At 43.4% G+C, this 12,199-nt stretch overlaps 1 protein-coding gene across 1 annotated transcript in view; it reads right to left on the reverse strand.

Annotated features, from left to right (window-relative positions):
• Positions 1–12,169, reverse strand: part of SYT16 (synaptotagmin 16) — a 256,291-nt gene extending 244,122 nt beyond the window's left edge. The window contains exon 1 of the mRNA XM_029952620.1: positions 12,113–12,169. Within this exon, the coding sequence (XP_029808480.1) occupies positions 12,113–12,125 (13 nt within the window). The 5' untranslated portion in view covers positions 12,126–12,169. The remainder of the gene's footprint in view (positions 1–12,112) is intronic.
• Between the last annotated feature and the right edge of the window lie 30 nt (positions 12,170–12,199).

Here is a 12,199-nt window from a genome sequence, read left to right on the forward strand (position 1 = left end):
TAGAGGGGGGCAGGGGGAGAGAGAGAGAGAGAGAGAGGGAGACAGGAAGAGAGGGAGAGAGAGGGGGGGGGGGAGAGAGAGAATGAATATCTTAAGTAGGCTTCCCACTGAGCATGGATCCCAACACTGGGCTTGACCCCATAAACCTGGGGATCATGACCTGAGCCGAAATCAAGAGTCAGACACTTGGGGTGCCTGGGTGGCTCAGTCGGTTAAGCGTCCAGCTTCAGCTCAGGTCATGATCTCCCAGTTCATGGGTTCGAGCCCCACATCGGGCTCTGTGCTGACAGCTTAGAGCCTGGAGCCTGCTTCGGATTCTGTGCCTCCCTCTCTCTCTGACCCTTCCTTGCTCGCGTTGTCCCTGTCTCTCAAAAAACTAAATGAAAAACATTAAAAATTTTTAGAAAAGGGTCAGACACTCGAATGACTGAGCCACCCCACAGAACCTCCTTTAATATACTTAGCCTACTCTAAGCAAACAGCACAGAAGAGCTAGCTCCCTCTACCTCCTCCCCAGGCACTGTGGAGACCCAGGGGAGGAGCCTTGCTGACCATCCCCACCCTAGACTACCAAACCCAAGGCAACAGACCTCCTCTTCCAGGGTGGGCTGCACACAGGGCGGTGCAGCCCCGTGGACCATCCCTGCTCTGCACTGAGGCAATGGCCCTCCCTCCCTACACTGGCACCATGACCACAGAGGCCACAGACCATGGCTGAGAGCACTATTGCCCACCAGGCTGTAGCAAGTGAAGGGCAGCAAAGTGGCAGCACACTACCTCATCTCACAGGGGGAAGAGGGGTGAAGATGACAGAGAAGAGGCAACTAGACAGAGTAAACCCAGAAATCTGGGTAGAAAGTCCTGAGCACACCCCTAAGTGATCCATGCATAAGATCAATCTTGACACAGGAAAGTTTTGAGAACTGAACTAGGTGAGCAATGGAATACACAGGCACAACCCTCATTAGCCACACGGGGAAGAGGTCCCTGCTCCTCTGTGCTTCTGCCAATTCTGAAGAGCAGGCAAGGAAAATGAAAGGACAAATACAATATTGGTATTATTATGAAAGTAGCTTTGACCTCACCGACCCTCTGAAGTCTTAGGGACCTCCCCCACCCTGGCTGCTAGGTCCACACTTTGAGAAGTGCCGGAGTAAAGAAGGGAACCCAAGAAAAAGAAAAGTCTTGCATTAGAGAAACAATTTGGCAGCCATGTGAGGGGTCACTCTATGCAAGGCACCATGTTTATTCAGAATGACAAAATTGAGAAAATATGCCTAAACATAGATCTGTCCCTCAAAGAACATACAGACTAGAGAGAGGCCAAAAGCGGGGGGTGGGGGGTACTTATGAGGTAGAGATAAAACAAGCAATGGATTCTGTTGAGAATCTACTGGACAGTTGCATCTGTTGGAGAGTCTATAAAGACTCAAGGCCTGTGATTTGGGACACATTATGGGAGACAGCCCTTTTAAGAAAATAATTTCAGACTCCTCCCTTCTATTCATTGTGTATAGGCTAACTTTATCAGATAAAAATGTAAATGTTTGTCTCCAGGATCCAACTCAATTTATTAAAGGTAGAACAGTCTTATTTTGATTAGGAGTAGCTAATGACTATGATTACATTTCTTTTATGATAGAATAGCTTCCAGGCAGTAAGTAGCAACTAACAACATCAAGATGCTGAGAGTTTCAAGAAAGGGACATGAAATAAAAATCCACATTTACCACTGAAGAAAAACGCTTCAGGGGCATTCCATACTCTAAACTCAGAGTCAATTTTAGAGCAAGAATTCAGCTGGCAGTTTGTTGTTGCCCAGAACAATACTATCAGCAGTCAGGAACTGTCCAATGTCTGGGTATCTGCCCTCCTCTAAGTCAAAAACAGTAGTCTGAGATGGATAACATCATTTATAAGAATGCAACACAGATAGACACTTAAACCTTATATAACCTCTCATGCCCTTACAATGCTCACACACTGACCAGGCACCTTAATAAAACCCATTCTCCCCCATGACAAAACAGCTTCTCTTTGGTAGTGTTCTCCTCCCCTTTATTTTTCTTGCTCTGGGACCTTCACCGAATTTCAATCCTAATTTCATAGCTTTGTCCTGACATCCTTCATTTGTTAACTTTTCAAAAAATGAGACATTTGGAGTGTTTCGATTTTTTTAATTTTTAACAGTTTTCTTAAAATTAATTCACATAGCACACAGTCTTCTGCTCCCCTCAGCAGCGTCTCATTCAGACACAACTTCCCCAGTAACTCAGCTCCAAGACCAAATAGTACCCTTCCTTGCTCTACCATCATTCCTCCAGCACAACACCTCTCTGGTAGGAGGGAGGAGAACAATTTCTTTTCTGGCCAAGGCAATGATCCTTTCAGGCTTTACCACCCGATATAAGCTCAGGTTTTAAAGAGGATGGGGCACCTGGGTGGCTCAGTTAGCTATGCATCAGTCTTCAGCTCAGGTTATGATCTCTCAGTTCATGAATTTGAGCCCCACTTTGGGCTCTGTGCTCATAGTTCAGAGCCTGCTTTGGCTTCTGTGTCTCCTTCTCTGTCTGCCTCTCCCTACTCACACTCTTATCTCTCTCTCAAAAATAAATAAACATTAATAAATAACAACAAAATAAAGAAGAGAGTGATACTCCAAGCAAACAGCTATTTGAAGAAGATGCTGGAAGTTTCACAGGAAATTTGGCAGACAGACTCTAAAATGGTCTCCAACCGCCCCCATCTCCTGGTACTCACACCCTTGAGTGTAGGCGGAATCTGTACGTTGCTTCTAGCCAATAAAATATGTCAATGGTCATATGATGTCACTTCCATGATTCTATCACTTAAGATTTTAATACCTGCCTTGCTAGAAGACACCCTCCCTTGCTAGCTGCGATGAAATAAGTGGACATATTAAGGAGGTTCATGTATTAAAGACCTGAGAGTGGCCTCCAGCCAATGAGATCGGAGCTCCTCAGTCCCTGAGCCTGCAAGGGTCTGAATCTTGCCAACATGTGATATGCTAATGATATGCCAAGGGAATGCTAATCAAGCCTCAGGCCTTCAGATGAGAACTAGCCCTGCCTGACACCTTAATTGTAGCCTTGCAGACTCCCAACTCCCAGAAGCCCCGCCCAGACTGCTGGCTTAACAGAGCTGTGAGATGAATGTGTTGTTTTAAGGCACTAAGTTGGTGGTACTTTGTTATACAGCAATAGATTACAAATACAGGGGGAGCACAAAGAAAAATAACATACAATTGTAATTATCATCACTAAAATCTAACAATTGATCTTATGCTAATGGACCAGTCAAGAAGAACATTGTAATGTGCCTCTAAAAAGCCTGAGGACAGGATGGTAGAGTCTGAGGACAAAGAAGCCGGGAGGGCTGGTTAAAGGCAGCCTAGCTGCTGAGGACTCTACGAGCCTGAGGCTGACAGAGCCACTGTCGCTCAGCCACCATTCAAATGAAAGGGAAGGAAAAAACAGGTAGGCCGATAGGAGAGTGAGAGCATGGGCGGAAATGCCGGAGAAACAGGGAATATCAAGATGGACAGGGGGCGGGTCTCCAAGGGCAAGAGTATAAGACAGAGAAAGGCTACTCTCAGAACCTGGACGTCCAAGGTCAGGAGCAGCAGGGACATCAGGAGGATGAGGTCATTATGGACCTTATTGGAAGATCACACCTTTTTAAACCTCGATAATGGGACAACCAGAAATTTCCTCAGGCTTATCATCATCATTGGACAGGCTTTTATAAGACTTCAGAGCCAACGGGGGATCAAATTCTGGGGAGACACCCCAAAACAGCAACCACTCAGTACTACAACTACCTATCGGTCATGTCCAAATGAGGGGCAAGACTACGAAGGCCAAAGGGATCACAGCACCAAGTCAGCAGCGAGGATTCCAGAGCCCTCTTGGATCTCCCATAAAAGAGACAGCTGTGGTAGCTCCTCTGAGAGATCATCACTGAGCTCTCCCGAGGTTATTAAAAAGTGTACGTGTGCACATGTACTACAAGCTCACATGCTCACAATACAGCTGCAAGCACAGGTGTGCAAAATGATAGGTCTTGGGAAAGAAAACACCATGATTTAAACCTTTATATCTGAGTTCCTCACCTTTGGGTGATTTCTCCTAGATTCTCTTCTGGAGAGTCTTATGTTTTGAAAGTTAATTTAGTCTTCATTTTGTGTTTTTCACAAAGAAAAATGGAATCAATACCTAGGCACTCCATTTCTAAAGGACAGATTATTCCTGTAACATGAATCACATGTTATGGGAAAGATCTTGTAGAGGATGAGGAAACATTTAATGCCTACTATATGCACCACCTCATTTAGTTTTTGCACCTTCTCTAAGTGGAATAAGACAGTTTACCCAAGGTTGCCCAGGCAGTGAGTGTTAGGTCCAGAGGTCAGAACTTGGGCTCTTCTGAAACTCAGCCTGAACTTTCTTCCACCACCACACCGAGTTCATTAATGTTTTGCATTGTCTGTTGAGCTAAGTCAATTGAAAATCTAATTTTCATTGGTTAATAGATTATAATTAAAATAGTACATAAATACATTAGTATGTAAGGCAGTGTAATTTTCACATAGAGTGGATAAAATCATTTTATGTCTCTTAACCTTCATTTCATTGTAAATCAAACTATAAAATGTGGCTTACTGCATTCCTAAAATTAGAACTCTCAAGAATATTATACTTTTATTTTCTTTTTTTTTTTAACAGATTTATTTATTTTTAAGAGACAGAGCATGAGCAGGGGAGGGGCAGAGAGAGAGAGGGAGACACAGGATCAGGCTCCAGGCTCTGAGCTGTCAGCACAGAGCCCGATGCGGGGCTAAAACTCACGAACTATGAGTTCATGACCTGAGCCAAAGTCGGCTTCTTAACCAACTGAGCCACCCAGGCGCCCCTATACTCTTATTTTCTAAGAAAATCTATTACAAATGGTACATATGCATAAATTTAAACTTCCTAAAATCAGATGTGCATAATCTACAACTGGGAGTATAATGGATGTGTATAAGGCTTTTATTATATTTCAGATATATACTTCAATATATACTTCAGATATCTCCTGTTTATTAGAAAGAGCTGTCAATGAGTTTTACCATATTTTAATATATACATAATCATTGTTAAATGGCATAGTAGGCATCTTTTAATCAACCCATAAATGTTAAATAATAGTTAATAACTAGATAATATCCTAGTGATCTAAAAGAACAAGTGTCATCCAAACCTACCATATGCAGGAAGCAGCTTATTCCTCCTGAGAGATCTGACCCATTTCTATACAAAACATTAGAGACTCAGATCAGCAAGGAAAGGCTTCTCTGGACTTACCAAATCAAAGTTGCCATACTGAACTTAAAACATATGGGATTCTCCTCATTCAGCATGAAGTCAGTCATTCTGACTTTCAGAAGGTTTCAATAGGGTAACGTCAAATAGGTAAATCAGGCCAGAATACGACCTCCATATCTATCCTCATGTTTTCTTCCATAATTTAATTCTTGGTTTAAAAAACGGGAGCCTGGCTGGCTCAGTCGGTTAAGTGTCCCACTTTGGCTCAGGTCACGATCTGGCCATTCATGGGTTGAGCCCCATGTCGGGATCTGTGCTGACAGCTTGGAGCCTGGAGCCTGCTTCAGATTCTGTCTCTGTCTGTCTCTCTCTCTCTGTCTCGCACTCTCTCTCTCAAAAATAAATAAACGTTAAACATTTAAAAAAAAAAAAAAAAGAAAGAAAAGGAGGAGGTTGGAAAACACAAGAACAACCAGCTTCTCAGATCCTTTTTTCTACGCTATTCATAATTACCAGGTTTAGTCAGCTTTTCAAACTTAAAACAAGTGTACAACCCATATATGTCAAATCAATACATTTCTTAGAACTCTGGTTACTATTCTGTAACAATAACAATATCCAAATGTTACCCTCTCTTACTGCAGAATTGTTACTTTTCCTAAGTGCACAAGCAGCATGGGCGTTATGGGAGGGGATACGTGTGCACAGAGGCACACTGAGGCATCAGTGGTTAAAGTAACATGATATCTTGAATTTTTTTTAGGTTTTTATTTTGAGAGACAGAGAGCACCTGCAAGCAGGGGAGGGGCAAAGAGAGAGGGAGAGAGAAAAATCCCAACAAAGTGCTTGATCTCATGAACCCTGAGAGCATGTCCTGAGCCAAAATCAAGAGTCATCATCGCTCAAAACAACTGAGCCATCCAGGCACCTCTTGAATTTGCTATTAGAATACTTCCTCCCCCAAAAAAGTAGTGCAGAGATAGATGTAACATACTGCCAAAAAAAAAAAAAAACCCTACTGAGTACATGCAGGTTTATTACACCATTCTCTCTTTTCATGTATATAAGTTGTCTGTAATAAACGGGCTTGTTAATGTTATGCTCTCAAACCAAAATTAGGAGTCCAGAACTCAGTCTTTCAACATGATTTATTTCAAAAAGTAAACTCAATAGTACTAGACCGTACTGCCTAAAACTACAGATTGTCATCCAGCTTTGTCATTTATAAGTTATTTGGGGGTTTCTCTCTCCTTTTTCAACAGAAGAATTGCATGAATAGTACAAAGAACTCCTAGATTTCACAAATGTTAAATATTTGTCATATGTTATCTTTATTTTTTGTATAACATACATATACATATTTTTCTCCCAAACCTGTTGAGATTTGGTTGCAGATATCATGTTCCCTCACCAGTAAATATTTCAGTTTCCCCCAAGAATATACTCATTCCCTTCCAAACTACAATAAAAATAGCATATTTAAAGAATTTAACTTTGATATAAGACTATTTTTCAATAGGGGCACCTGGGTGGCACAGTCGGTTTAGCGTCTGGCTTCAGCTCAGGTCATGATCTCACAGTTTGTGGGTTCGAGCCCCGTGTCAGGCTCTGTGCTGGAACCTGCTTCGGATTCTGTATCTCCCTCTCCCTCTGACCCTCCCCTGCTCTGTCTCTCAAAAAAAAAAAAAAAAAAAAAAAAGACTATTTTTCAATATACAATCTATATTCAAATGTCACCAATTATCACAATATTGTCCTCTGTAACATTTTCCTAGTTTAGGACCTGATCCAAGATTACCTATAGCATTTGTCTCTCTAGTCTCCTTCACTCTGGAACAGTGTGTCAGCCATTTTTCATGCCAGAGACTTTTGTGAAAGCTCTCTCGATTTGGGTTTGTCTGCTATTTCCCCTTCATTAGAACGAGTACTTGTGCCATTTTTGGCACAAGTAGCATTGTGCCCTTCTCAGTGCTTCATATCAGGAAGGATCTCATTTTGTCCCATTACCAATATTATTAACTTTGAGTATTTGGGTAAGGTAGTGTACCCCCAGGTTCCTCCACTATAAAATTAGCATTTTCCTTTTTGCAAGTAGTAAGTCCTCTGTGGGGAAATTCTATAAGAATGTAAATATTCTGGTCTTCAAATTTTCACACGATAGCTTAGCATCCATGGATGATTCCTTCAGGAATCAATTCTTACTGTGATGGTGGCAAAGTAGTAATTTTCCAAATCTTAGTTGGTCTCTACTTTTTAATTGCCATTATTTGTAAGTTTTTTTTAAATAATCTTTGGAATTGGAAATCACTTTACTCAAGAACAAATCATTTTCACTCAAAGTCAAGCAATTTTCTTTAAAATCCTAAATATCCTAAATCCTGAACAGCTCAAGTTAACTGTCTGTTAGAAGCTCCAGCCTTCACCTGCTAAGGCCCTGCATTGGATTTTTCGTCTCTCTGCTCTCTCTTCCTTCTACCCCAGGCACTACGCACAGAGTGGAAATTGCTGCCGGGGTAGGTAGAATAGGGAAAAAAGAAACTGGAAGTTACTGACCGAAAGTAGAAGGGAGGAACTGGCCACTGGCGGAGAGTGCCTGTGGATAACCAGCAAGCAGCTTGTGAATGGACCAAGCAAAAACGGCACAAGTTCACCCAGTAACCCAGGAGCAACCAGATGGGGACCAGATGTTCCCCTTATGAAGCCAAATGTTAAATGTTCATCAGCAATGCCCACAAAGACCCATCCACTGGAGACCTGCCTGAGATTTCTGGGGCGTAATGTAATTACATATTCCCAACATTGCCCTAACATGCCTAGCTGTTCCTAAGAAGCTATGCCCATAAACAGACTGCAGTGACTTCAATAATAAAGACTCATAAGGAGAAATATCAGGAATGAAGCAAATGACATAAATGGGAAAAAAAGAAAAAATACTTCACAAAAAAATCTGGAGCACTTGTTAATGAAGCAATCAAGAAACATAGTTCAAATACCTAAGTACCACCATTTTCTATAGTAACTGGGATGTTCATGTAACACCACTTTTTCCCTGCTCATCTCTTCCCCTTTTTTCCAATTCACCCCAATTTCTTCAGCCTTTTAAAGATCATATAACCTGAATTATCCAAATAGAAATATGAATAGCCCAAGGGGAATTTAGTTTGAAGATCACAAGTTCTGTACCGTTTCATGACAACTCACTGAAGACAAAGCTGAGGTCCTCAGATTCTCCATTCCTCCTTGGGAATCAGCCTTTAGCATGTTGTCTGGACATAAGGATATTTTCGTTCTATTTGTCACCTTCTTATGATGTGAAGGTTATAAGTTGCCAGGCAAATATTTTTAAAGTATCTCTGTATTTTATATCCACTTACATACCACATTCATAAAGAAGGTCCTTCTGGATTCCTTCTAGAAATGACTGGAGTAGAGCATTCAGATTTTGCCTGGCTTTAGAACCAATATTTCTCTCAAGGGGAAATTTCCTGGGGGAGAAAAATGGGGAGAGCAGTCAGCTGTAGCCCTAAGGCAGCACGGTGCCCAGGTCTGATATATCATAATGCGGCCATGTCCCAGCTGCAGAGTGACAGGACAGGACTGCCAAGGAAGTGACTGTCCTCTATATGCATACCTGCCTCTCACCTGCAGAGGTAGAGAGAAAGTTAGGAAGCACAGGAGCCTCAACATCACCTGGAACTCGTTAGAACTGTCAATTTTCCAGCAGAGATCCAGAGTTACTGTATCAGAAACTTATGGGTGGAGCCAGCAGTCTGTTTGAACAAGACTTCCACGTCATTCAAATACACATTTAAGTCTGAAACTTGAATGAATGAAAGGAAGGAAGGAAGGGAGGGAGGAAAAAGAAAAGAAAAGAAAAGAAAGAGGGGCCTGGGTGGCTCAGTCTATTGAGTGACCTACTCGATTTTGGCTCAGGTTATGATCTCAGGATCATAGATCAAGACACACGTAGGGCTCTGTTATGACAGTGGAGAGTTTGCTTGGGAGTCTCTGTCTCCCTCTCTCTCTGCCCCTTCCCCACTCACACTCTCTTTCCCTCTCAAAATAAATCAATAAGCCTTTTAAAAAATGTTGAAAGATAGATAGGTATAGACAGATACCAGAGCTGTTGTTGTTGTTTTTGTTTGTTGTTGTTGTTGTTTTGAAGCTCTTGGGGTAATTCTAATACACAGTCAGGCTGAGAATTCTGTCTGGGAGGAGCCCTGGACTCCAGTTTCAGAACCACTCTTCTGCTAACTATAAGAGGACTATGGGACTTGATGCTGTAAATACAGTTAAGACTTAGGGAGAATTGTTCAAGACAATGACTGAGAAAACTTCCCTTCTCTTCATTTCCATAGTAGAGACATGTAGAAAGTCACTCACACTACTTCAGAATAAGAACAAAGACAAACTAATTATCCACTCTACCTTGGAAAATTTTCAGCTCCATCCCAGCTGAGAATAAACAGATTTCAGACTGTGCCTAAAAATCAGCTCATGAGATAATCTGGTTAAATATTATAATTTTTCCATAAACAACATCAATGGAATAAAGTTTGACTCTTCAGTAGAGTTGAAAATGCCATGAAAGGAAATAGAAGAAACATTTATCTAAATAAATTGGGACAGAAGCATGGCCAGTTTTTTTCTAGAATACCAAATGTATCATCTTTGCCCAAAATATAGAAAATGAATAATAGAACACTGTCATACTGCATTGGTGTGATGCACAAATGCCTATAGATACGTCAAGCTCCTTTGTCTTTGTTTTTCTTAAGAAATACAAGAACAAGGCCAAATATCTTTTCCTTTGTTGAGTCTTACTTTGTTAACAAAAGCCTAAATCCATAATTTCTTTCCCTAGACCAAAAAAAAAAAAAAAAAAAGATTATAAATGAGGAGAGAAAGGGGGAGGCTTGGCCCAGATTAACTAATCTTATTATAAAAACACTTCAATTTTTATTGAAAAAGGAGACAAAGATGTTGGTATCTCCACACATATAATATGATAGTAAAGAGGGCAGGAGACCAGCCTTTATTGAGGACGAACTGTGTGCCCAGCGCTACGCAAAAGATATGTTAGCTTTATCCTGACTTTAAAAATAAAGAAACAAAGGGGTGGGGCACCTGGGTGGCTCAGTCGGTTAAGTGTCCGACTTCAACTCAGGTCATGATCTCACGGTTCATGGGTTCGAGCCCCCACGTCAGGCTCTGTGCTGAAAGCTCAGAGCCTGGAGCCTGTTTCAGATTCTGTGTCTCCCTCTCTCGCTCTGACCCTTCCCTGCTCCTGCTGTCTCTTTCTGTCTCTCAAAAAAAAAAAAAAAAAAAAGAAACAAAGGGGTGCCTGGGTGGGTCAGTGGGTCAAGTGTCCCACTCTTGATTTTGGCTGAAGTCATGATCGCACAGTTTGTGAGATGGAGCCCCGGAAGGGCTCTGAGCTGACAGTGCAGAGCCAGCTTGGGATTCTCTCTCCCCCATGCCCCCCTCAAAATAAATAAATATTTTAAAATAAGAAACCACGGATATTTGACACAGCCCCACTACTAGTGAATTTTGTAAGTTTAAAATACAGCTCTGGTTGGCCACAAAAACCTACACTCTCTGCACCATACCAAAGCTGTATTCTTGGCTGGGATAACAGTTTGTTTCAAAGAAAAAAAGAGGCACCTGGGTGGCCTAGTCAATTAAGTTTAAGCATGGGACTCTTGGTTTGGGCCCACGATCTCCCTGCTGATGGGTAGTGAGGCCCCATGTGGGGTGCTCTCTCTCTTCTCTCTCTGCCCCTCCCCCCATTCACACTCTCTCTCAAAAAAGATAAACTTCAAAAAAAAAAAAGAAAAATAATTATTGCAGAAATGTGGACCTCCATCTTCTCATCTTTTTCCTGTCTCACACCTCAAAAATGCCTGTCAAACTTCCTCTCTAACCAATACACCATCCATCCATCCATCCGTTGAAGGGTTCCCTAACATGTGCCAGGTGTGTGGTAAGGGCTTTGGATACAGCACCTCCTACAAGGTAGGAGGGCAGGTGAAACTGATGGTTATACTCTGATCTCCCCTTGAGACTCTATCAATATGCATCCAGTTTCCAATACAGCTTACTTAACCAGCTTTCCTAGACGTGATTCCATTTCCAAAAGCACTGAGCCAAGAAAGCAGTGGTGCCAAGATGCTCAAAGGAGCCCAGCTTAGCGCCTTCCAACACTTCCATTCAGTAGTTTTAACCTATGTCCACGCGCTAACCCCACTTACCGTCGGTGGTGACCAGATGCGGTCTCTGGCCATCCCTCAGCTGCCCGCTGGGGACATGGCCCAGGTGGGGCCACTGGGCTGCCCACCAGTCAAGCCACCCTGATCCCCAGAAGGCAAGCGCGCAAATCCAACCCAAACTCCCGGCGAACCTTGAACTGACAGCGCCAAAAGCTCGCGGCGCCTTAGTGGCAGGCTTCCCCAGAGGCTGGGTCTGGGCCTGGGGGCACTGCCCCTAAAGGGCTCGATGACAGGCCCCGCGGCATCGCTGTGTCCCCTCCATATCGGAGCACGCCCTTCGGCCACATCCCTCCCGGGCGGGCTGCCAGAACCACCTGCGCCTCTCGAGTCCCGCCAGGCAGCCGAGGCTGATGGGCAGAGCGGCAGGGGTTCGCCCGGGGCTGAGGTGGGGGGGAGGGACCCCGGCCGCCGCTCCCGCAAGCCTGGCACAAAGGCAGGCGTCGGAAAGAGAACTTCCCACCCGTGGGCCCCGCGGCCTCCCACCCGGGGCCTCGGCGGCCCGAGCGCACTTACTGCCAGTCGCCATGGTCCAGCCAGGGGCTGCTGGGCGAACGCCGGCGGCTGGGGGAGCGGAGCCGGCCGAGCGCGCGCTCCTCGCCA

This window comes from Suricata suricatta, chromosome 9 (assembly GCF_006229205.1).
Source record: "Suricata suricatta isolate VVHF042 chromosome 9, meerkat_22Aug2017_6uvM2_HiC, whole genome shotgun sequence".
NCBI classification, from domain to species: Eukaryota; Metazoa; Chordata; class Mammalia; order Carnivora; family Herpestidae; genus Suricata; species Suricata suricatta.